This window comes from Hippocampus comes, unplaced genomic scaffold, assembly GCF_001891065.2.
Source record: "Hippocampus comes isolate QL1 unplaced genomic scaffold, H_comes_QL1_v1.1 scaffold105, whole genome shotgun sequence".
Lineage (NCBI taxonomy): Eukaryota > Metazoa > Chordata > Actinopteri > Syngnathiformes > Syngnathidae > Hippocampus > Hippocampus comes.
Window position 1 is genome coordinate 2,351,945 of NW_017806235.1, and position 27,302 is coordinate 2,379,246.

The window sequence follows — 27,302 nt, forward strand, 5'->3', positions numbered from 1 at the left end:
TCATTATGCCAATGCGCTCATCTTTTTATTGCACAACAATGTAATCGTCTTTTTACGAACGCCTAAAACAACATTGCCACTGACTGACAGACCAGCTTATTGAGAGAGACCAGGGTGTGGCTCCATGTTGTCGGCTATAGCAGAGGTGGTGGACATGACAGCCGTTTTGGATGCAAGCTCAACTCGGGCCACACTGAGAGCAGCTTTGAGCCTGGATTGTTTGTCGACATTAACTTAGACACACCCGCACACACCAGAAGATGGTTGCAAACTGCGGCCCCTCCCTCCCCCCTGAGCCACCCAGCAAAGAGCGACAACACTTTTCCTGCATCACATAGTCTGTGCTGTTTTCTACATGTTGCTGGTAAAGTATCTCTGGTTGCAGAGCCAAGACTATGGAATGCTACTTGCATGTGCTCAAGTCATCTGCAGGAGATTTACACAGTTTTGTTCTTCCGTATAATCGAGTCGTGATTGTGTAAAACTGCCCCGGCTTTTTTGCTCGTGTGTATTTCAAGCCTTCTCTAAATAGAATCGTATTCTCAAGTGGGACCGACATTATCGAAGGAAAGGCACAGGAACATACACGCACACATACGCAATAACTTCAAGCACACGATACAGTGAGTCCTGAAGCAGACAGAAGGCTTAGTTAGGTCAGCTAAGCGGGCTACAGTAGCTACGACACAAGAGTTTGAACTGCGAAATGAAGTCATTGTACAGCGGTTGGTGGTACACGACAATGTCTAGAATTTGAAGGTCCCACTTAGAATCATGTGAAGCTAGATAAATAACAGCATGCGCTCAGCTATTGTGTGTCAAAGTAACCCAATCAGGGAACAGGTTTGTGACGTCTCTTTTTGTGATCAGGGTGCAACCAACGTTGGTGTTTTAAGTAAAAAAAAAAGAAAGAAAGAGAGAAAGAAAAAGAAAAAAACGTGCAGCAATTTTCCAGCGTGTGCCTACTTTATCTTTAGTCTGCAGGCATCCCCACTTGTATTATTTTCATAGCAATTTGGTCATCCAAGCTAACGTTTAGACTGTTGATATCCACCAGAAGCCTGTGAGAGCAAAGCCTCTCACTGTATAAAACAGTATTTGTACATCAGGTTGCGGTAAAAACACAACAATGTGCCCCACATCGCTGTGTACACCATATATACAGAATATGAAATGACGGAGTACAGCGCGCATGGTGTTGGAAGGCTCAAACCAACAAAAATGTGCAAGATTGTGATTTCCCAAATCAGGGAAAATTATAAATACTGACATTGTCATTTTTAGGTTAGCAATACTAGTCTTCGGCTAATGTTTTTTTTTTTAAAACACATATTGCAAGTTAAAAATAAAAAACACAAATTAGCATTTTTACAGGCACATAAATACCACAAAAATAGACTATGTGGAAACTAGATATACTAGGCACAAGGTATATACAGTCCATGTGCATGGGGCACATTGTAAAAACAAGGACCAAAAAAAACGATACGGACAAATTAGAAGACACATATACCTATATCTATATATCTATATATCTATCTATATATATATAAAGAAAACGAAGACCCTGATTTTGCTCACATTTCAACACCAAGGCATTCGGTACCCTTTATATCTGGTACAGCAACAAATGAGAGGTTTGAGTCTTTCATACTCTCAATAATTGTCAGTCAGTGTCAAACATATATGAGAGGTTCTCGTCCCACCTGACAGATAGGTCCAGAAGCAGCACTCAGAAACCCCGACCGGGTACGGGTGGGGGGGGGGGGGCATCTATAGGACGCTATCACATGCAAAGCATGTATGTGCTTGGCCGTGACGGTCAAGGGTTCTGGTTCTGGGATGTCATCCTTTCCGTGCAGAGTGACTGACATACTCAAGACTGGGCGGATGCAATGGAATAGTGTCTGATATTGCCTGAAACATTAGCTCTTTAGCTCTCTTAGCGTCTTTGCTCTAACTGACTGCGAACCCCCTTCAAATAATATCAGCACAGTCCTGATAGCAGCTTAATAGGGCAAACTCTGGTATTAGCACAAAAAGGAACATGGAGAAGACCAATCGATTGCACTGGAACAGTATTGAATGAAGCACACGACAAGCTACGGACTCAAATAAACTCAATTCATTCACAATCGTATACGCCCTTTTCGCATGTAGTGTACTGTACCCTTTCCCATAGGAAAAAAAAAAGCAACAGAAAGTTGCTGACGAATGGGGCCACCGCATGGTGACCCACTATGACAAAAGTGCGCGTGAGTCACTGAACCCAACATGACAATGCCTGACATTAAAAAAAGCGATGAGATGAAGCCCTTAGACAAAAACCAGTCACCTAAACCTTGTTTCAAGCGCAGAAGACGCGATTAAAACTTGGTGGCATCAATTTAACCCTTTCGGGGACAGCGGTTACTACAGCGGACAGCTTAACATCTTTTATCAGGTTACAGGATGCATGAAACGGTTAAAATGAAAGACGTCGCGCAGTTCGATCAACACCTTGATTATGGGGAGAATAAAGAAGTGTATATCAATCAATAGCCCACTTGGCTGCATCAATCAATACATCGCTCTCGAGAAAGGAAGCAAACCTGAGTGAAAAGTCCATCGCATCAGTTTTACTAGTTGGGCTTCGGGTCAAGGCTAACGACGGAAAAGTTGCAAATGATGCCTTGTTTGTGGAGCGCACTCAATCATCTGCCGAGCAAACTGGAATTGAATCCGCTTCGCTCCGGCCAAACCGCATAATTGGTCCAGGAGAAGTCCCGCAACCATTTTAGGAGCATTGATTTTCATTTGGATTACAAGGTTGGAGTGCAACACAAGCTGCTTAATAATGGTTTTGTTCGACCTCAGTAAATTGATTGTTTGATGCGGTGATGGTGGTCGCAAACACGGCAACCTGGAGAGGCGTCATCAAGTTTTCGAAAAAAAAAAAGACACGCGGCAACGACATACAGCGGCCCCCCTCGCATCGTAAAATGCCATTCCCATTCAAACGATCATCGCTTTATTTACATGGCAGTTCGATCTGATGAGCTGTCTTCCTTTGCGTATGGCATACATTCAGTAAGAGAAGGATGTGACTAATTCCCGAAGGAATACAACCAAAGCCTCAACTCACTCCTCAGACAGCAGTAGTCGTTTGGACTCAAAATGTTGAGACATTCATTGTAGTTTGGGGACACAGGCGACTGATTGACTTCGACTTGGACCAGAGTTATTTTTATCTTTTATCCCAAGTCGCCCACTACCTGGAGGAGTCGTGAACTCGCTCCGATGGGATGTAAAGCGGATTTTTGTTGATCTGAACCGGCTTCTTCAATCAGTCTTTTTTTCCCCCCCCTCTCCTTCTTGTTTTTCTTTTTTTTTTTCTTCTTAAAATAAGACTGCACAGCCTCCAATCCCTTCAAATATTTTTGGTTAAGGTGGATTACAATAGCTCAAGTGAAGCCACAACAGCTGCTGGCTTCTTCAAAAGTTCACGTTAAAAACAAAAGAATAAGAAATCACTTTCCTGTACAACATGTTTAGATATCTATATTCATATATATTTATATATATATAGGCGGGGTAGAGTATTGCAGAATTATATTGCATGTGTTAATCAATAAACCTCGACAAAAACAAGCAAGTATACAATATGTGATGTTGTTCGATGTCTCCATTTTGATAAAGCTGAGATTATTTAAGCGCCTTTGCCTCCAGGCTTACAATCAGAATGCTGAGCAAACGTCCGGCCACTTGGCAGATGTTTCACGAGAAGCGGTCAGTGACGCTGTCAGCATGCCAAAACTAATCAGGCCTGACGAAGCAGAGTGAGAGAGAGAGAGAGAGAGAGAGAGTGTGAGTCCATTCTCCGAAAACAAGAGCCCAAAACATACCAAAAAACCCACGCACACAAACGTACGCTCACGTATATGGATACGCACAAACCAAATATATGGCTTCTAACATTGAATCAAGGCAGTTAAATAAATGGCATTTTCTTCGATGTTTCATTTTTTCCGTTGATACAGACACAACCAGACTTTGTGTTCAAGCTCAACTTTGGTTTGGGTAGATACAATGAATAGAATATTCCTCTGTACTCTTTTTCATCAAGTATTTACACTTCGATGTAAGATCGACCAGCGGTCTACAACATTATTATTATTTTTTTTCCCCCCACTACTATTTGAAACAAAATGAAGAGCAATATGTCATTTTGCTACGACAGCTTATACGTCAAATAAAATGGACTCAAAACACTTCAACGTTTAAATTGTCATTTGACCTCAAGTCCCTGATTTTCATGTTTAACTCCAGCTCCTGCTAGATTGCATTGCATGGATTCTACACAGTATGCAAATGTTACGTTAACCATACTTTTCTAAATATCTTTACAGTAATGACAGCGATATACAGTAGGTGTTTGGAAGCAGAGTGTAAGGGGTGATACTAAGAATAAAGTTGCTGGCACAGTAGTCTAGACCAGTTCAACCTCACCTTATACTACTTTCATTGTATAGACTTCTCCTCGATCAATGTCCCAAGTCATTGAGACGCCTCTCCCTCAGCTGACATCCGGGCCCAATGACCGGCGGCGTCAGCAACAGCCGATTGGTCAGCGAGACCAGTGGCACTGACCCAAAACAAACAGATTCACCTACAAAAAAGGCCTCTTTCCTGAAATGGACCAGGGTCACAAGTTGGAAGACAGCCGAGATCTGGCAGAGTCTAGCTCCGGAAGGCTGACAATTGAATCTTTCTTGGGAACGCCAGAGTCTGGGGGCCCTGATCCAGCAGCTCCTGCTCCTGCCCCCGTTGCAGCGGGACCGCTGGGAGGAGGTGTGGAGGCGAAGGCTACCCTCTGTTGAGTGCCCACTGATCTCCCCACCCCAGAGGGCCCGGGCAGGTTAGGGTGTGGGGGTCCGATGGAGGTGTTGGACGTGCGTGTCGAGGGAGGTGGGCTGGCGACCGCGGACGCAGTTTGCGGCCCACCCTCCTGGGGGAGTGAAGGCTGGGAGGCAGACAGTGCTCGAGTATCCTGGCTCAAGCTTCCCGTGTGAAGGGAGTGGGTGCTCTTGTGTGAGGCAGGCCTCTGCTGGGTCTGTGTGGGACTGGGTACGTGGTGCTGTACTAAGGACAACTGGGAACCCGAGGGGCCCACACTGGCCATATACTGGAAAGTCCGTCCTGAGGCCGCTAAGGGGCTTTGAACGGGGGGGCTCGAGATTGCAGATCCAAATGCTCCTCCGAACGTCTGAGGCGGTTGCGACTGAAGAGGAGACATGGAGACCGGGCTTTGCAAGCTCTGCATCACCTGGAACCTTCGCACCATTCGAGGTGATTGTAAAGTTCCTGGACCCACGAGTGGATTCGCCATTTGAGGGCAGAAGCTCATGGCCACAGCCTGCTGGAGGGTGGCGATAGCGGAACCTGTCTGTGACTGGCCGGGGGGAGCGAAGATACCACCAATGGAAGGAGTCATCGACATTGCCCGTGGCCGTTGCAGGTCCACAAGCTTCACCATCTCGCGGTCGTACTTGACGATCTCCTGGATCATCTCATTCTCACGGTTGTTGAAGACGCCCGAGTTGAGATCGTGCTGAACTTTGTGCATCAGGATGGAATTCTTTTTCCCTGAAAAAAATTTAAAATCATAAAGAATATATATTTTAATACACAGTCTATCCGGGATAGAAAACAACCCAGCACGTTATGCATATATCTTAATCTAACTCCAGGAAATTTTGGTGGATCGTTTTGTGTTTGAACTGCAGGAACTATTGTCTAAATGTAGCTGCCGACTTATCATTCCATTGGTGGACGGTCTGACCTGGCCCAAACACGATCAGAAGCACTGACCAGTATTTAAAACCTTCCATCCATCCACCCATCCATCCATATTATTCTCTTCCGCTTGTCTGAGGTCGGTTCACAGGGGCAGAAGCTTAAAAGCAAGAAGCCCAGACTTCCCTCTCCCAAGCTACTTTGTACAGTTCCTCCTGGGGGACCCCAGGAGGAACAGTAGTCAGTCGACATAGTCTCTCCAGCGTGTCCTGGGTCATCGCCGGGGCCTCCTCTGAGTGGGACGTGCCCCGAACAACTCATCAATGAAGTGTCCAGAAGACATCCTATCAAGGTGCCTCATATGGGTCTTCTCCAAATGGAGGAGCAGCGACTGACTCTGAGCCCCTCCCGGATGACCGAGCTTCTCTCCCTACCTTTAAGGGGAGCCCAGACATCCTGAGGAGGTAACCCATAATTTGGTCCTTTTACCAAGCTGTGTTTTATATTCTGCTTCTCATACTTTATCACTATTGGTCATATGAGAAGCTGCTTTCTTACCTATGCGATCCAAACGATCAATAGCCACCGTCTCAAAGGCTCGTCTCATCATGGGATATTCTTCCAGCACCTCATTGAAGTCGTCCACAGACAAAGAATAGAGTCGACAATAAGTCTCTGCTCGGACGCTGGCCGTCCGTCGACCCCTCGTCAACAGACAGATCTCTGAAACAATGTGTTGAAGTTAAAAAGAAAAAAAAACAACACTGGTTTGTAACATATTAGAAGAAGAACGTGTGTCATTACCTCCAAAGTAGGAGCCATCAGAGAGTTTCATTGCAAGTGTGCCTTTGGTGATGACGCTGCACACTCCATGCTGGATGAAATACATTTTCTTCCCAATGGTGCCCTCCCGTATGATGTAATCGTGAGGCTGAAAAACCTCAAAGTGCAGTTTCGTCAACATGGCCGTGACGAAGTTGGGCTCCGCGTTGGCAAACAGGGGCATGGAAGCCACCAGCTTGCGACAATTGAAGTTGACAATTTCCTGGAGGTGGAACAATGATCAAAGATATGATGTGTTCAAAGATAACAGCATGGACACACACACACGCACACACACACACACACACACACACACACACACACACAAATTGTGGGCTTAGTTTGTCTCACCTCTCGGAGGGGCTCGCTGAGTTCTCCCAAAATGCTCTCCTCGTCAAACATCTTGCCCTGGTATCTGTGCTCGTAATAATCATGGATCTTCTGACGGAAGTCGGCAGGCAATTTGTGGAATGACATGTACTGCTCCACTTGTTTGTACTATAGAAAGGAGCAGATTGGACAAAGTTAGTATTCTTTTCAAAAACACTGGACACCATTTCATGAGATCCTTTGCAAAATCTCTCTCAAAAATTCATCCTGCATCCCTAAAAAAAAAAAAAATCTGAATTTGTTGTCACAACCTTATGACTTTTTCCTCAAAAATAGGCATCTTTTTTAATTTGTATGGCATTCAGAGGTATGCCTGGTAGTTTTGATTAATTGCTGTTCAGGATTATGAGGAGTGTGGTTGCACAAGTGTGCACAACCTCTGATGACAAGGGTGTGGCTGCGTTCAAAATATATTCCATCACATTCAAACTTATGTCAAATGGAAGTCAGCCTTCTTCCTTTTCTTCTTCTTCTTCTGCAAATAACGGACCGGCAAAATTTACTGACGCACCCACCTCCAGCAAATGCTTTTGTTACCGTTGGTGAAAAGGGGACTGCAATGCACAGAAAGTCAACACGATAAGGGAACGGGGATTTTGTGTGCCAGTCCAAGATCTAATTTGAATATGTACCAGTCACAGGACCAGCCAAACGATACCAAAAAGTGTGACTTGTCTTCTGAAAAATAAAGTACTCAAATACCAGTACATGGATGAAAAAAACCTACTTGAGCAAAGTAACACAGTATACTTTATTTCCTACCACTTTTACTTCAAGTCATGGCAGTCTTTCTACATTAGTGTACTCCAAATGCCAAATGACAGAACCTTGACACACGTGACACCATCTTTTATTCTGGCCTTGAGAATGTACCATCAGCGCGGTAATAGTGTGGTGTGAGATGTGCTGAGATTAGCCTCATGATCATCCTAATCAGCATTGTGTGAAACACTTGAGCAAAGCCTCTAATGCAAGGTTCAATACATGTCATATACTGGAAATATTATGTGCTTCAGCTCAGGGCCTCCGCTCCACTTTAAGGTTGATTGGTTCCACTTCATATGGACCGTGCAGAAATTGTATAGCCCTTGTTATGAATAGTCTCTCAGTTTCAGGGACCAGAGTGGAGCATTAAATGCATCACAGTTGGTGGATGACTGTAGCCTCTGACGCACGGCCATTAGAAGACATTGGGCATCATCGCTGATGTCACGCAGCCGGAATTAAAGCAGAAGAAAGAGACAACTTTTTTTTTTTTTCCCAAATAGTTTTTGTCCCCTGAGTCACCCTACAGTTGAGAAGTTTAACGAATACAAATTCATTCATTTTCCGATCCGCTTATCCTCACAAGGGTCACGGGGGGTGCTGCAGCCTATCCCGGCTGTCTTCGGGCAGTAGGCGGGGGGGACACCCTGAACCGGTTGCCAGCCAATCGCAGGGCACACAGAGATGAACAACCATCCGCGCTCACACTCACACCTAGGGACAATTTGGAGTGTTCAATCAGCCTGCCGTGCATGTTTTTGGAATGTGGGATGAAACCGGAGTACCCGGAGAAAACCCACGCAGATTACTTGCAAGGCCAGGGTTATTGTGTCTCCTCTGACTGTGAGTTGCACGCCTTTGTTTCCTCCATTTTTTATCAAGCTTGATGTAAATTAGTCAACCTTTGCTTATATGAGGGGGTATGGGGACTTTGGATACGGTCATGTGACTGCCTGGCTCTGTTTCACTGGTCAAATTGAGTCACACGCCGAAAGCTTCAATGTTCGATTGATGAAATAGGGGGAAGCTTTGTAGGTGAAAATCTTTGCTATACTTGACGTATAACTTCAGTTGTTCAACAGCCGTGCCATCTCCGTTGTCATATTTTGCACCCATTTTCAATGGGAGACAGGTCTGGGATCTTGGCAGGCCAGTATAGTTCTCGCGTTCTTTTGCTACCAAGCTACATTGTTGTTACATTCTACTGCAATGTTTGAGTATAAATAATTGCGGACCAATGCTATTACGTCATCTTGAATCATTCCAGATGAGGGTTAATGTATTGGTGTGACGCTACACGAGTCTCACCTGCGTGAGTGAGTCACTTTCTTCACGTGTGAAGTGTGTCACAAGTTTTTTTAGCCGATGCGTCAAAAGAGGCGCTGCAGCTGGTGTCCTTTTCAGACTGTAGATGAGAGGTGCTGATTGGGAACATAATGGAGGTGTCGAGAGGTGTTGGGGAGAGCCCGACGCTCTGGCTGAGCAGCTGCTGTTCCGTACCTGACCCCATTTTTGATGCAATGTAGAGAGGGTGTGGGGAGTGACCGAGGATGCTAATAAGTGAAAAAGTGATGGAATATTTTCAGAAGCACTGACTCACACTGTAAATTCTTATTTTTGTTCCATTAAATTACAGTGATTTATTCCCAACAGTCTAGTATTGCCATTTCATAGCGTTTCTTTTGGCTCGACTGCATCTCTCTAGCCGCTATATTTGTCCAATCAGATTTCAGCCTCTATGTGTTGCTATGTCAATCAAATCTGCCTGCGGCGTTCAGGATCTAGCGCCGTCCAATGTAACTGAAACTAGCTTCGTAATGGGCCTTAAAAAATCAGATTTCAAATTCACTGGCTCTTTTTTTTTTTCTGATTGGTTTGATCACAGGAAATTTTTTTTTACAGCCACCTGTGATCAGCAAAACACGTCTCTGGCAATCTGAACATGTTTAACAATCAACGTGTTTTTTTTTTTTTTAATTTACATGTGCATGTTTTTGCCATGTTATTTGAAAGTCCACATACATAATACAGCCTATACCTTACATGGTGGTATTTACGCCGTGTGCAAAACCAAGATGAAGTTTCACAGAGGAGACGGAGCAAGCAATTAGCCGGTGTGTCACAGTGGCCGCAGGGGGACTGACAACAGCCAAATGAGAGAAAATGACGTCCATTTGCTGTCACTTGGATGACGTATGTGGCAGCTCAACTCTCTGCTGACATTTTGTCATCCAAACTACCAACTCATTGCATTTTCTCATTTGTCTTTCAGCGACCAATAGAACCATTATTGCCTTTGCTTTTCCTTTCCCTTCACTTTACTTAGTTTGTCCTCCTGCACTTTCCTCCCACAACCGCTCTCCATTGGAAATTCTAATTCGGGCTCATCCCAAACGGCCGTGAGAATGTATAATTCATTCACTTCATTCCTGGCTAAATCGCCTTGTTATCTTATAAAGCACATTCGCCAAAGAGAGGAACATCAGATAGCGAGTAAATCGGAGCTTGTCCTGTCTGACTTCTATTCACAAAAGTGCATGTGGGGAGGAAAAACATTCTGTGGGGTCTCACCCTCTACAAAGTCTCTTTAAATGAAAAAGGCCTGGGAGGGAGACTGACACTACTTTGTAATTTGAACATCATACATACTTTGTAGGCTGTTTAAGAAAAAAAAAATCATTTAAGTCAGTCCTTTATAAGGACACGTGGCTGTGTGGCTGTGTTTAACTAAAGATCTTTGCGAGGTCAGCCTGCTTCGGGATAATTGGAGTGATCAGTGACAGGCTGTCTGGTTGGCAGAAGACAGAGCGCTGTTGTGACAGACGCATGGCGACGGAGGCGAGCACAGGAAGAAAACATTGTTGCTTCCTGTCATGTACTGCATCATGCCAACCAGCTCAGACTGCACAGAGTCTGCACAGCGTCTCGCTCGTCCTGGGAATTGTGATGAGTTGGTCCAGCAACACAAGAGGAGAGCAGATTCAAGTTTCATGACAGTGATGGGGTAGCCGACGAATTTCCAACGCAATAAAAAGTCTTTTGGAAGGCATGGGACAAAAAGTCCACAAGACTCTACTGTGCAGATTTGTTATTTCAATGCTGATCTATTAATCAGGAATAAGTGATCGATTTGATTGCACGTGAGACATTTTAAAGCGGCCGCACTTTTCTGCCTAATTGGAACAGCAGCGTTCTGTCGTGATGTCAACCGTTGGCTGGAGAATTGGCAGCAAAGCCAGTGTTACTCGCATTTACATCTTAATAGAATTCACTGGTAATTTAATAAGCTCAAAGTGCTCACGAATAACACTAATCCATACACTAAATGGCGTGAATGGTAATGAACCAAATTCAAGCTCATTTTGGCTATTTAGAATAAATAATGTGACCTGAGGCTGATAGGGGATTTTCGAACGCATGCCAAGGGATATTTAGTTTAATTAGGATGTCATTTTATTTTAGTCAAGATGACTTTCTATGAAATGAAAAGGAAGTCAGAAATCAGCGATCAACAACAAGCCGGTTTGTTGCATACACAGTGACTGACACAAATGACTCAAAGTAGTCAAGACTGGAAACAAAATAGCCTGCTCTGATGGTGCAGGATGAATATTATTGTGGCTTTGTCATATTGTAGAAGGGTTTTTTTTTGCACGCAAAAACAATGCAATATGATACATAACAAAAGCAAACGTGACCACTGGCCAACCCGATACTATCTCACCAGCCTGCTGACATCTGATAAATGAGGCAATAAACAGAAAAAGAAAGATAGAGTTCAGCACAGCTCAAATGGAATACTTTACAAGAAACAAGCTGTCCAAAACACCATTTTCAAAACATCTGCACTATACAGACACCTGTGACACCTGTTGAATCCCAAGTTGTTGTAATATTAGCTAACTACACAGTGTTTTAGGAGAATAGGGCCAATTGCCATTTTATAGACATAACTCCAAGAGCCATTCTTCTTTGTAAAATCATCCAAAATGTTACAACCGGAAGTGATTGAGAGTTGAATTCAACCATCCACCCATGCATTTTCTGATCCGCTTCCAACAATCATCATCATTATCCTCTCTGGCTTGACACTATCTGCTCTGCATGGTTTTTTTTCGTAAGCACAATTTGAGCTCAAATATTAATAATGCACGGAGCAACACTTTGCAGCAGAGATAATTGGACGATTGGTCAGAAATCCACTTCTCTGCCCTCAGCCCCCCCCCAACAAATATATATACATCTTTTAAGCGGCATGGAGTGTAAACACTGTTATGTAGCTCCTTTCTCCTGAAGTGCATACAAACACACACACTTAGGATAATACAAACATCAAATAAGCGCATCAGACTTCAGGACTTTAAGGCCGAGTTTCATTTTCAGGTGTTTATCTTGTTCGTGGAGTGTAAAGCAGCACATGCTGTACTGTCTATTTGTCGACAAGGACAACCTTTCAGATTGAAGCAATAGGCTCAGCTGGATAAGATTCTGTGCAGTATTTGTTGCAAAGCGGGCGTCATTTTAACTTTTATGGGAGGCTCAATCGCAGGGTGGTACCAGATTTATGGCAATATAAAATACGGTTCTTTGCCCTCTAAGGGGCTACCAACATTTAACAAAACTGTCATATTACCACTAAAAGCAGTGCCGTACTAGTATGCTTGTGGGAGTGACTGTGTCTGGAGTCCCGCTCATCTGCAGAATACAGTACACACTAAAGATGACATCACCACTAGCCAGAAATAAGGCGCTGACAAAAGCGATGTAAACAATGTAAAATAGTCCAGGCACTATTTAACATCTCGCAGTGACAACAAGGCCTCTTCATCTCCCACAGGTTACCCCCCGCCCCTACCCGCCCAATCCTCTCTGCTGCTCCATGTAGCAGCCAGCTAGCAGTACGGCACTGCATCCTCTCAAGGACACCACCCGCAAAGCGAAGAGATAGCAAGAGAGAGAAAGCAAGAGGGCAAATCAAGACAAAGATCAGTTGCGGCTCTTTAAGGGACGCAGGGTGGATGCGAAAGAAATGAGAAAGGGAGAGGAAAAGAGATATTAGAAAAAAAGGGAACCGAAAAAAAAACAAAACAGCGTCTGTGTTTGAAATCGCTCCCTAATCACCATACGGTGTACTTGAATGTGAGTTTTCAATTTTGTAATGCCATCCGGATGTGGAGTGAGCTTCCCTATAACGTGACCTCAATGTATCCCCCAATGCGTCTTAAAAAATAGTGAACAAAGATGCTCAGTAGGTTATCGCCTATATCCCATGATGTATTGCAGCTCTCATTAGAGCAAGTAGTGCTTTGTTTATATTCGTAGTGTAAACTACATTCATCTTAAAACAATATGTTTATTTCTTCAATATTTCTTCACAGACGGCCCGCCGGCTGACATTGATTCGCCATCTTGTAACTATGCGACAGCAGTGACGTAATTAACGCCGCACCCGAGTAGTGCTCCAAAACTATTTTTCATTTCGCTGATGAATGAACTGTAGTCCATTATATAAAAATCACTAATCACAATTAAGTGTTTTGTTTTTTTTAATAGACTTCTTCTTTTGTGTGTGTGTGTGAAATAAATAGTCCACACTACAGTAGCTATAGTAGAGCTTTGGGATTCGGCAAGTAATGAACGATTTCAAACGCAGCGAGCCAGGCGGCCATGTTTAACTACGTCGCCTTCAAGATGACATTGTCAGGACACACAGGTCTGCTACCTCATCAATTCTCTCGCTGCCCAAGGGGGACATCATATCACACACTCTCCCACCCCCTCGCCCCTCTGTCTCCCTTCCACATCAACACATTAAGCGTGGCCACATCGGCCCCGCCCCTGGCCATGTGCAGCCTCTACCTGGCTGAACACACCCGTGGCCTCTGATTGGCTGCTCAGAGGAAGCAGCATCCCCCGACCTCCCTCTGCGCCCCACTTGGACAGACTCTGCTTAGAAACAGAGAGGCTGCTCTGCTTCCTGTGCAGGCCACTGCCGTAGCTCTGATCTCTCCATCCTCATTCACAATGTGTCTTCTTGATAGCATGACAAAAATGCGCCCTGATTGTTAGACAGTGGTACCTTTTGTTTTATTTTTCTTTCATTGACTATGCTGCATCAAGTCCCGCATTGAAAATGAATTGATATGCCATTTATCCATCACAGTCCCCTTGTTGAGTCTTTTGAGTAAAGAAAAATAGCACCGCGTGTAAATATATAAACTGCTTTTATCAAATGTAATTACTGTACAGACTGTAGTATTTGTGTGTTGGGGTGGCTTTTAGGGATGTGGCCCGGTGGCTCAGAGTTCAGCATGAGTGTGAGTTGTGGCCTACAGCAGCTTTTTGCAGTTGTTCACATTTTGTGTTGTTTTTTTTTTTTTTTTACAGTTTGTCCCGTTGAATCATTGATTCAAAGTGCATCGCCAACCATTGCTCTCCTTGCCCACACGCAAAGTTTTTTTTTTTTTCATTTCACTCAAGTGATGGCGTACCCGAAACTCGCTCATAACTCAAACCTCAAACGTGAACGTCACACATTAAAGCTGGAGCTTCGATTTGAACCCAGGACCTCAAAATTGTAAGGCAAACCACTTGTGTCTGTGTAATGCATACACGCAGTATTGATTGGCATTACTATTTATAGTTAGCCACTTGTGTGCTTCATTATATTATAAATCAGTCAAATAGGAGGGGAATAAAAGGGATGATTTTGTCAATGAGGTGAGGAAACAAACCGATCCCGAACCATTTACGACACAGGGAGATAATATTAACATCTTTGTGGCTACTTTGAGGTTGAACTTCAGTCACATTTAAGTTATTTGACCGGCCTACCTTTTCTTGATATTGTCGTCTGGAGGAGTCCAGGGATTGGATGAGTGCTGTTGCATGGCCGATAAAGACAGCGTAGCAAGTGGCTCCCACAATCATACTCAGCATGGTGAGCCAGATATCTGACAAACTTTCCGGGGCTTGGCGGCCGTATCCGATGCACAGCATGTGGCTCATCGCTTTGAAGACGGCAAAGGAGTACAGCTCAGACCAGGTGTCATTCTAGCAAGAAATAAAGTGAGGGAGAATCAATTCGTCAAATGTGTCATTGAAATAAAAAGGCCGGTCTTGAAGGCGAGCCGTGTGCGTCTGAGGAGCAGGAGGGGGAAAAAAAGGCCTTGGGGACAGCGGGGTCATGGAAAAGCACTTTGACAAATAAGAACTCAAGGGACGGGATTGCGTTACAAAGACGTAGAAGGGGAGCGGAAACGGCGTCAGGGGAATTCTTTGAGGCCTCATCAGCTGAGCACAGAGGATGGGAAATAATTTCCTCAGAGAAAAACGGTAATAAGCAGTTGTTAAATACATCCGATCGGAGCTTAGTAAAAGGCTGCCCAATATCGCAGGAAAAAATTGTCTTGTGACTTTGGAGGTCAAAAGGAATATCTGGTTCTTAGGAAAAAGAAAAGATGGAATATCATAAATGTGGATAGTGGCTCTGGTGTGGGGCCGTAACAGTTTTGTGACAAATTGTCATTCCTCATGAAGGAAGGATAAATATCTGGATGGATTCATTGGCATGTAGTTGTATTCATTCATCCATCCCATTTCAGGCCATCTGGGACAAATCGAAATGGTTGTGAAACGTGGATAGGCGGAAGGGGCAATGGTGACAGGCTGTCATTGCTATGGATGCCTTCCTTGGGAGATTTTTGTGTCACGGTGCAGATGGGAAAACTAATCTGTCTCAGTATCTCGCACTTGCCACCTGTAACCAACTAAATCCAAGCAATGTGTGTAGTGCCATAGCTGTTTATAAAATTGAATTTTCAAAGTGTGTGTGTGTGTGTGTGTGTGTGTGTGTGTGTGTGTGTGTGTGTGTGTGTGTGTGTGTGTGTGTGTGTGTGTGCGCGCGCGTGTGCATGTGCGTGTGCGTGTGTGGAACAGGCCGACGCATAGATAGCTTGTGTGAGAGCACTGTGCGGTGGATGTGAATAATGCCATCTTCTGCATGTTTGGGTGTTTAATGAATTAGTTGCTGACAGAAAAAAAAAAATCATTTCACATTTATTGAGTGACAGTATATTCCCCTGCGCTGATGCAAACTCTGGACCCAGGCCCAGTAGGGGTGCTTTGTTCGACTCCGCCGGGGCACAAAACATGTTCCAAAGCTTCCTGGCTTTTTTAATGGGCATCCGTAGAAAGTTTTGAACGAATGTGAGAGATGTGAAAGATCTCATTAGAACACGCCGGGTTGATAGGGAACTTTCTGGCACCTCTATTTAATCATGGGCCGAACCGTAGAGCGCCTTTGGGTCTGCAGGACTCATCAGATCCCGTGAGAAATCTTAGCGAGACTCGAAATGCAAAGGAAAAAAATGGCCGACATTCGGCGGCAAACTTGGCTGCCGTGGCCGCCGAGAACCAAGTGTAAACGTAGCCTTCGAGCAGTCGACGAAGGAACAAATGCAAACAGCAGAAAAGGAACAATGTTATGGCCCTACAGCTGCGGCGCCTCACCTTCACGGAAGACTCCAAAAATAAACACAGCTCCACCAAGTGGGCTGAGGCTAAACAGTGGATGCGGAAACAGAAAGAGAAACAGTGGAGTGCAACAGATTGAATAATAGATGAAGAACGAGCACTTTGATTCTGAAATAGCGCAGTCAAGAGAGAAGAGGGGAGTCTCAACAGCTCTCCCAAGAGGGTTCCATTTGGGAGCTATCGTTGTTTTTGTTGATAATCAACATCTCCATCAGCGGCACATCGACTTCTTGACTAGCCTAAAATGCCTATTTGAACACTCGCGGGCCACTGTATTGATTGGAACGTGCACACTCAATTGAGATCCAAAATTGAGGATTATTATCTTTGAAAGGGCAAGAGATTTTTTTGACTGGGCTTGTATAAGATTTCATCGGATCGTAATGTTGTGGCTGATGAATGGATGCTCCCATACATTTCAACCTAACTGCTACCTCAAAGGTCAATTATGGTCAGTTGCTTTCAGAATTCAGGAAGCACCAAAGTTTTAAATCTCACCCCAAAAATTTGGAAGAAAATATGTCGTTTTTGTCATGATAACAGTTGGATGGATCATTTTTATTGAGAAAGTGTGGAGGTTGACCTGCCGTCCTGGAACTTAGCGTGTTGGACTTCGTCGCGTTCAAAGTATCAGATAAGAGCTGATGATGTATTGAAATTGTTGGCACTCATCTAAAAATATCCACAGCCAAAGGTGATGTAATTATAGGGATTGTTACGTTGTTGTTTATGGAGGAAGTGATCATATTTTACAGGTGTACATCCCATTCCGCTGTATTTCATATTAGCTGTCCATTTCAGGTCATATCAGAGCATCTCAAATGGATTTAAATCTTTGACTTTTGACGACAGCAAAACCTTCATTTCATTTTTCCTTTTTCTGCCGTGCCTCAAAGCCTAAAAGTGAACATGACAACATAAAATGATGGCCAGACGTTCTCCTACAGTATTTTCCTATAACTGTATATATTGTAAATGTAGATCGTATAATGTACAGTATATATCCATGGTAGGAGTGAATGGGGGGGGGGGGGAGCCCTTAAATATGGTGTTCACTTTTCTCCTCTAATGTCTCTCACCAGGGCAATTTCTTTTGGGCAATAAACTTAACTATGCATTACAGCTGCACTGGAGGTGCTGGCATCTTTGTCCTTTGGAGAGACCCTTTATGCTAAGCTAATCACCTCCTGGCCCAGGCTCTATACTTAATGGAACATGAAAGTGCCATTGATTATCTTGGGCAATTTTTGCAGCAAAGTGAATACACAGTTCATTCCTGTGACGCATGTTGGGTTTTTTCCCCCCCAACCATCTGAATGCCCCCCCCCCCTTTATAATTCACATGAGCGTGAACCAATAGCTGAGTTGTATTATTTTATGAAGGTTCTCCGTTTTGGTCTGATAACAGCATCGGTTCTCTTGTCATCCAGCAAACTAACAAACAAATAAATCCCTATTTACAGAGCTTTAAGAGCAGAAGAACACGATGAAGATATATTAGTTCCCACAGTGGAGAAATTCCAGCCAATGATGGAATCACAAACAACCGGAAGTATCACTTTGCTATGGTATCAATACAAAACAACGCTATTACTTCTAATACACAGTGAAAACTTTAAAGGGGAAGTCAACCCCAAAATTGTCTTTCCATTAATATGTTCTACACACCTTCACTAGTCTCAACACGCCATTCCGATTAATATTGCGTTTCTGCAATAAGAGTTAAACAGCAAAATCCACCCATTTTTGTCCATCTCAGGGGGCGGCCATTTTGCCACTTTCAATCAACTGAAAATGACATCAGAGTTGCCCAGGGCTCAGGTAAGGACTAATCATGGCTCACCTGTTTTCTGAAGCTGAGACATGATTGGTCATGACCTAAACCCTTGACTAATTGTGATGTCATTTTCAGTTGACAGCAACTGGCAAAACGGCCGTGCCCTGAGATGGACAAAAACAGGTGGATTTTACTGCTTGACTCATATCACATATTGCAGTGTTTATACTAGTGGGGCTGCGTAGAGCATCTTATCGTTGTGACGGACAAGGCTCTCGATAGCTTGACCAAATATAAACCAAATGGAGTTAATGGATAGAAGAGGCGGAACGTAATGAAAACAGCCTCAGTCCCTGAGGTGTTACAAGTTGTACTAAAATCCAATTACTGACTGGCGGATGTCATCCAGCGTTACACAATGTTCTCAATTCCCTCCATGGGTCCTGCCCGAGGGCCCCCTCTCCACCAAAGCCACTGTAGGGGTGTGAGCTTTGATGGATGGCCGGGCTGCAACACAATGGATAATGTTACAAGTTGTCAGCCACTCAATAGGGGGGTGGTCTCAGGTGGCTCTAGGCAGGCTGCACCACGCCAGAGCGCCTCTTTACTTTAAGAGTGACGGCTCTCTGGGGACTGGCTGTCTCTGATTCTACAAAGGGGGTAGAGCAATGGACGAGTCAGTGTCCTGTCAGTCAGAAACGTCATCGCCTCACAACTTCGGACCGAAGCAAATAGCAAAGTCATCCGTCAGTCTGCCATGTAAGTTCACACAAGATCATCTATGGATCTTGCTTGCGTGTTCACGTTTCTCTTGGCTGACCTGCGTCTAGTACATGCGGATCTTCAATCTTATTTTGTCCAATCACATTTTTTTACAGCATACTTGTCAAACTCAAAGCTCGGGGGCCAGATCCAGCCTGCGATAATACTTTATGTGGCCCACGAAGGCAAATCATGTGTGTCGATTGCATGTTTCAGGCAAACTGTCTTGACTTTTATCAACAGATGTGAGATATTGCAAGACTTTTTGTGTTACCAATCCCCCCTGTAAAATAAATGGAAAAATAGTTGAATGGAACAATGATGAAATGACCCTTAAAAGACCCATAGTGCTGCCATTTTAAGTTGGAGAAAGAGTGACCTCCGTTTATTATCAACGTCACCTCAACACGTGTTATTTTCTGGTGAAATAAAAGTTATGATTGAAATGATTCATTGTGGTCCAAGGAAAAAGAAGACTATTTTAAGTGTTTTATTCTATCATTGTGTTTTCGTTAACAAGCTTGCCAGATCCTAATTGAATTTCCTTACCTGCTACTAAAACTGTCCTATCGACACATTAAATACACGGGATCTTGTTTTATGATCTCATTAACTTCCTACTTTGTGCGGCTGTAAAAAGAAGAGTGACAGCCACCCCTCAAAGCCACAATCGAGAAGCAAGACTTGGGTTTTAAGACGTGCGGCCTATCGTTGAGGGAGGACAAATCTGTTTAAAAGTGCATTTGGCCGTGTGCCTGTGGTCTCCCCACACTTCCTAAAAGGCTGACAGATCGACGTATAAACAAGCAGCTTTTATCTCTCCGAGAGATGCATGGCAACAAAGAGCCCAGCTGTCCAGCCATAGTCACCTCCAACCCTCCGTTCCCCCTTTTATCTTTCCTGTAGTCGCCCCAGCGTGTTGAAGCTCAGGGGGAATCGCCGAGTGTGCTAAAAAAAAAAAAAATCTCTCCAGACGATCTGAGCTGCGAACAATAACAACTTTTCATGGGGCAATAATAGCATCGGCGCAAGCACTTGAGCTAATAATGGTTCACGTTGTAGCGTGGGTTTTTGTTTTGTTTTGAGCTCAACTTTAGCCATTAATCTTGAAGCCTGTATTTGTTTTCTACTCCTGACTAAAGAGGCCTTTTAGCTTGACCACCCCACGCAGTGCGGCCAAAGCTTGCATCTAATTCTATGATAAGTTCAAGATCCTGCCAATGGAATTCAGAAATATAAGTATGCCCAATTAGCCATCGTCCGTCTTTGGTGTCATGTGACTTATTAGTATAACAAAGTGTAAAATCTGAACGGGGAGCAGGCATGTTCAATGGTGTCACTCTAATCATGTTACTGAAAGTTCAATATGGCTATTTCTGGTCCTATTACTTACCTCCATTTTGTTGAGGGACACCCAGCAGTCAGAGGGGAAGTCCTGCAGCATGGGAACTAGGAACTGAAGGCAGCCGTCCCAATGACACAGCAGCAGCATCATTCCAATCAGATTGATGATCCGCATCACAGCACTGGCCAGGTCGTAGGTCATATGGAAGATCTGGAGTATGGCAGTGACATCATGAAAATCTGACAAGAATCAATCCCAATGTCCTTTTTTTTTTTTAAATTTGGCTATCACTGCAAATAGCTAAATAACAAGTCCCCTGAATTCAAATTTCACACACAGAACCGGCAACCCGCTCGCCTTTACAGTCTCCTTAAGATTAAACCAAGTTTGATAAATGTGCGGGAATGACAGGCTCCCGTCAGTCCTGCATCACACACGGCAGGGAGCAGGCAAGAGACATGCCATCATTGAGTGCTCTCAAATGCGCGCGTGTGCGCGCACACACACACACACACACACGCACGGCAGGGAGCAGGGAAGAGACATACCATCATTGAGTGCTCTTAAATGCGCGCGCGTGCGCGCGCACACACACACACACACACACACACACACACACACACACACACACACACTCCCGAAAGCCTGCGGGGACATACACACATGGCATCATGTGTGCGGACCGACATTGTATGCACACATGATGGACAGGGACCATTATGATCCTTAACAACTGATAGTCCGTGTCTGCTTGGATGTCAATCATGCTGTGGACAACCACTTCGGCCAATCAGCTTTCACCCAACAGCCTCAGTGAACTCCTGTTTATCACGGGGGACGATTTACAGACCCTTATGCCAGAGCTAAAAACTTACAATTAAGAGAAATGGAGTTTTACCCCTCCCACACAATCCAAAGTTTAAAGAGTTTAAAACACTGCACAGAAAATACTGTACAAATTGAAGCGTCTGTGGACATGTGTGTGCCTTGAAGAGGTGAGGCCTACGGTGGTGCTTTTGATATCAGCGAATCTGCGTGTGAGTGTTTAAAGTGTGATCTGTGGTCAACAGCAGCTTCAGTGCACTTTCCTGACCTCCAGTAAACAACTGAAAACTGCATCTGCAATTGTGGCTTTCCTTTTTCATATGCGAGCGCATTGAAGTCAGGAAGCGCTGTGGCATATTGAGATATGAGTTAAAAAAAAAAAAGAACAAAAAACACAATTTTAGAGTGTCATTTACGATGGACCACGATACAGCGGGCGTGCATTCTACTGTTTTGATTTTGTTCAAATTCAACAAACAGAGCAGCCGACGCGTGCCTCACGCAATGGAGGAATAAGAAAATAGGTCAGTGCAGCTGAGGGAGAAGTGAGACTTTCCGATGAAGAGGAATGGGGCGGGGCTCCTCCACAACACATGTGTTCAACTTCTCAAATAACGGTTTGACCTTTACTGGGATTTGTATGTCTGTTGTGCTTGTTTTTTTTTAACGGTAAGAGCAACTCCATGGTGTCCTATTTGAGCAATGGAGTAACTCTACAAGGTCCCGGATAAAATAAGTGATGTGTCTTCCATGATGGGGAGGGGAGATGACACTCACTCAACCCCTCATCTCCACTCTCATTCTCCATGCATGCCAAGTATTACTTCCCATCATGCATCTGTGTGTGTGTGTGTGTGTGTGTGTGTGTGTGTGTGTGTATTCCATCATATCTTCAAAAATCCAATTATCCAAAGGTCAAGTGAGCAGTGGAGGCCCGCTGCACTGCTCAGCACTGCAAAATGCCAACACCATGCTGCCAATAGTGGCATAAACGCAAAGGCAAAGGATCTCATGACATTGCCGGACCTCCTCTCCTTGGAGTCGGGCTGCAGCTCGGAGCTCGGCGGAGACAAAGTGCATCCTTTGGGGAGTAAATCAAGCCGAGGCCAAAGTCTGCCAAGCAACAGCCTTCCTCACCTTTTCTGCTGGCGTTTAAAAGAGACAATGAGTGACACGCAGTGGAAGTCGAACGAGATGTATTCCACGAAACCAGTTGACTTGTTGCTTGGTCTGATTTCAAAATAATTCCCCATGTGAAATCCTGTACAACAAATCCATCCGTCCAGCCATCTATTTTCTAATCCATTTATCCTCATGAGGGTTGCGGGCGTGCTGGAGCTTATCCCAGCTCTCCTTGGGCAATAGGCGGGGGGACACCCTGAACCTCTGCACTGTGAGGCGGGCGTGTTAACCAGTAAACCACCGTGCCGCTTGTAATGCAAATTCATTCATCAAAAAACATAAACCCATTCATTTATTTTATCTGTAAAGGCACTGTTGAGATTTTATTATTATTATTTATTTTATTATCTGTAAAGGCACTGTTGAGATTTTATTATTATTGTAAGCCACATTAACATTGTGCTTTAACATTATAAGTGCACTTAAGTGCAGAGGAGAAAAAAATGTTCAATGTTTTAATCAAATTGTTGTGCACAAAAAAGTTACATTAAAATTATACCTAAATATTTTTTTGAAGTTGTTTGAAAAGATTAAATGCCAATGTAATGAACTTAAAATTATATAATAAAATACAAATTACTTGTACTTAACCAATCCACATTAAGGGATTAAAAAAGAAAAAAAGTTGAAGTCACACTTTTCCTCTTGGTTACCTCTCTGTGGTGACACCACAAGACACCATTTTTTTTCCGAACATGTTGGTTTGTCTTCAAATTGTACCACTTTTGAGACATTTCACCTTTGGCGATTCCATCGTATATCATCGCAGTCGACCTTGGCGTTATTGCTGTGCGTTATTCCCAGGCTGCCCGACTCGGTCTTTCAGCGCTGCCTTAATTGATTAACTGTGTTTGCCTTGAGAACAGGCTGCTTGTTAGACTGCCTGATGCCTCCTGTGGGATTTCCAGGTCAGACAGTGAGAAACGGGGAGGTGGGCGCAGCGAGGGGTGGGGTGGCGGTTCAGGTGACAATAACAGTAATTAGAATGCAAAGTTTGTTCGGGTTCAAACATCCTGCTGACATTATGCAGCGCGCACCATGAGGCGAGAGGTGAGAACATGAATACTGAGCCCCGAGGCGCTCAGAGCACGAGCGGTTTGTTGGGTGCAAGCCGACTTATCTGTGACCTTTTGGCACCTGCTAAGTTGGTGGATTTGTTCAACCCGTGTGCCAGGAGTTCATCGAATGCAACAAATATTCATTTCGAAACAATTATGGCTCACCTCTTCCCATTGGTGTATGTAGCGAATTAATCGAGAGAGCCTCAACAGCCGCAGAAGACTCCATCGAATGCAACAAATATTCATTTCGAAACAATTACGGCTCACCTCTTCCCATTGGTGTATGTAGCGGATTAATCGAGAGAGCCTCAACAGCCGAAGAAGACTCAGGATCTTGGTGAAGCGGACGATCCTCAGGGCTCGAGCCGTCTTGTATACTTCGGAATCGATCCCTTTCTCCACGATTAAGAATATGTAATCCACTGGGATGGATGAGATGAAGTCCACGATGAACCACGTCTTAAGGTACTTTTTCTTGATGGTTTCAGGGTCCAAAATGATGTCCGAGTTGTCCTCGATGATGATTCCTGTGCGAAAATTGAGTACCAGGTCCATAAGGAAGAAAGTGTCCGAGACTACGTTGAAAATGATCCAGGGCGTGGTGGTCTCCTCTTTGAAGAAGGTGATGCCCACGGGGATGATGATCAGGTTGCCCACCATAAACAGCAGCATTGTGAAATCCCAGTAGAACCTTTAGCGGGCATGAGGAGTGTTTGTGTGGGGTACAGCAGGAGGGAGGAGGGAGGGTATAGAAAAACAGAGAAAACCACAGAGTCAGGTAAGATCATAACACTTGCTCCGGAGAGGAAAAAAGGCACATCAGACATCGAGTTCGGGTGGTCACCAGGCATTTGTGGACCTGGTGAAAAAAAAAAATACCACCATTTCTACAAATTGAAAACACTATTTTAATATTTTTTAAAATTATTATTTACATCATTTTTAGATTCTTTTAAAAGATAATCAGGTATGCAAAGGGATATTATCAAATAGCCAAGCTTAATTGGTCTGAAAATTATTATATTAGATCCCCCTCAAACGTGGGTCGGTGTTCGCAATATTTTTGCAGTTTACAGTTTCAATGTTAGATGTCATTCCACTGTTGGCCATGAGATAGCAGCACACTGTGTAAATTTGAAAAGAAGAGTGAAAACAGCAAGTAGGTGTTTTTCATGCAATGTCACATTCTCTGTCATCCTGCTTTGTAGGCCTACAGAAAGAAACGGCAGTAGATTCATTTTACAATTTACTGGATGTATCGACGTTTATTCATCTATAAGTTAAGTGTGTTAGTTTGGGGGGAAAAAAACGGGTGCTTTTACAGCAAGCGTCGTATCCACTGCTCTTGCACTCTGCCAATATAGTACATGTTTTAAATGCGTTTGTATTGTTTTAAAAGTTTGTTTGAAGACACAATTGTTGCAACTTGTGCAGTTAATCCCCAAAAAGACAGTAATTGTTGAAGAGTTTTGCATGCAGTCCAAGGACACCGCTGACTTTCATGCCCGTGGTGACGTGAGAGCAAAAGTGTCTGAGTTTTGGGCCCCCCCGTCACAGCTGTCTCTGCAGGACAGGTGCAGCGCTGAGTCACTACCCTGCGACTTATGCAACAAGCTCCGACTCCTGCACTCCATTGCAACAGTAATAAGCACCCCGGTGATCACGCTCGACTTTGGATATTCACCACGCATGCATTAGCATGACAATGAAGTTAAAGGCAGCTGCGGTTCGTCTCCGCGTGGGAGCCGAGGTCTCTCTACGGTGGCCTGTGGTCTCCAGCTATGTTTAACTCAAGTTTGAGCGCAAATAAGTGTTGTGTGATACAAATGGGCCAGACGTTAACGGTGAATGGAGGGAAGATCGAGAAGGGGAGCTGTCCCCTCTCTTAGTGGCACTGGATGCTACACAGCGGAGACGACACATTCCCTGACCTATCCCGGTGCAATTGAGTCCCTGATTGGTCTAGTCAAATAAACCAGACTGATCAAGTTATCGTCCTGTTTGTGTGCGCATCGTACTAGAAAAAAACGTCCCCGTTTCTAGTGCTTGTTTGAGCTCCAGTAAACATATTAGGATGCGGGATCCGGGTGGATATGTCTCCAGTGAGCACGCTTTTGGCTCAAGGTGACATTCCATTACTGTGTGGAGCGTGCGCGCGCTCGCGCACGCACGCACATAACGCTCCACCTCCATCCCAGCACCTTTGTTTTTGCAAAGCACATACCTATAAAAGGTTTACTCGGTGTGTTGAATAATTTCGGTTTTTTTTTCTTCATTGGAACGACACCCTCTTTTGTTGCACGCCGCTCGCGTGCAATACAAAGAGTGCCTGACGGGTTAGCAGGCCATCCCAGACGTGCTACTGTAGAAACACACTGCAAAGGGTTTTAGTTGACGACGGCAACTCTCTTAAGTCCATTTGACTGACAACAGGTTGTTTGGGTGGGCTTTACTGCACGTCGGTGTGGTGCAAATGACGCCTTTAATAAGGAGAAGTCGTGACAGAGCAAATGAGCGGCTGTAGTAAGCATGTGGTCTCCCACTATGAAGTTGTAGAGGACAATGAGGACCTCACACAACGGGGTCTTACCTGAAATCACTGTAAGGGTGGATAATCCAATTCCCGGCTGATTTGACCCTCTCCTGTTCCCTCTCCACAGCCTTTTGGCTGCCGTACATGCGTAAGGAGAATTTGTTAACTCCCGGCTGCAGCATACTACTGAACTGCCTCTGCATGAAGCTGGCCTGGCTGCCTCGCGCTTCTGCATCCTCGGCGGGGACGATTGGGGGTCCATCCTCCGGCTTCTGGAAAGTGACAGAGTTCCTCGGCTGCGGGGTCTGGCTTGACCCGTGCAGGGACGACGAGGCTTTCCGGCTCGGTGCGTTGGAGAAGGACACCTTGGGATCCTTTTTCTCGGGCATGCCGCTCGCTCCGGGGGTAGCGCCCTCGCCTGCGTGCCCCCCGGCGAGGGACCCACCTGGTGTGATAGAGCCGTCCATGCTGGCGGTGGTCGAATTACAAGCTCCGCGCTTGGCGCTCCCCACGTCCTCGGCCCTCGCCGTCCCGCCGCCGCTCTGCTTCTCCTGCTTGGAGATGATCGAGCGCAGGCTCCCGGTGCCCGAGTCCCTCCTGCATTCTCCGTTTTTGTTGCATTTCATGCTGGAAATTGGAGCGACGCTGCTGCGACCATCACCCGTTGTCGCGTCCGCGGTGTCTATCGCGACGGTCGGTTGCGAGTCCGACGCCTCCGCCCCTGATGCTCTGCTGCTCTGGCCGTGGTGGGCAGCATCGCCCGGATGAGGTCCGCGGGTCTCCGTGGCTCCGGAGGCAGCAGTGGGCCGTGTGAGGATGCGTCCTCTGCGCGAGGAAGGCTGGGCTCCTTGGTGGACTGCCTCCTGGAAGCAGAGGACGCGGCTCCCCCTCCTGGCGAAAAGGTGATTAGCCCAAACTACCGCGTTCTCGTGCTCGTCCGGCGCCTCGACGCAAATGCAGAACCAACCGTGCGTCGAAAATGAAGTGCTGGATATTTCCCTCAATTGGAAATTTGAAGAAACATACACTTGTTGTGGAAATTATACTTGTCCCGAGACAACATGCAACCGCAGCTCTCGAAAAATTGATTCTTATGACTGTATTTCAAATATAAAGTAGCTCGCACCCCGAAAAGGGCTTTATCCCCTCTAGTCTATCCCTATTGATTAAAGATTCGTCTTGGAAAGAAGTAGAACATAGGACTTAATTAGGTCTATCGATCAGCGCAATTAGCTTGATGGTGTGATTTATGCAAAGTCACGTATCTCACTTTTTACCCTCTTTACACCAACTTATCATGCACATAAAAAACCCTTGACTAAAAGTACTACCATAGGGACTGACTTTAAAATACAGAGGGGTAGTGGGTTGACCCGAAGATGCGGCCTCATACTAAGACACTGCAATGATGCAGTTTTAACATTAACAGTAATCCTAAATACAGTGGGGCCAAGAAGCACAATTGGTGTCACTACTTTGTTTTTTTTTTCTCCCCCCCCCAAATTTTGCTGCTGTAGACTGCAAATTTCT

General features: G+C 44.8%; 1 protein-coding gene across 1 annotated transcript; it reads right to left on the reverse strand.

Moving 5' to 3' along the window:
• LOC109507314 (potassium/sodium hyperpolarization-activated cyclic nucleotide-gated channel 2-like) lies at positions 1 to 27,106 on the reverse strand. The gene is given in 11 exon segments (XM_019856645.1): positions 1 to 5,625; positions 6,334 to 6,498; positions 6,580 to 6,820; positions 6,949 to 7,095; positions 14,587 to 14,805; positions 20,220 to 20,381; positions 22,759 to 22,763; positions 23,500 to 23,930; positions 25,830 to 26,589; positions 26,592 to 26,688; positions 27,101 to 27,106. Coding segments are annotated over 11 exon segments (3,174 nt in total). The 3' UTR covers positions 1 to 4,684.
• Between the last annotated feature and the right edge of the window lie 196 nt (positions 27,107 to 27,302).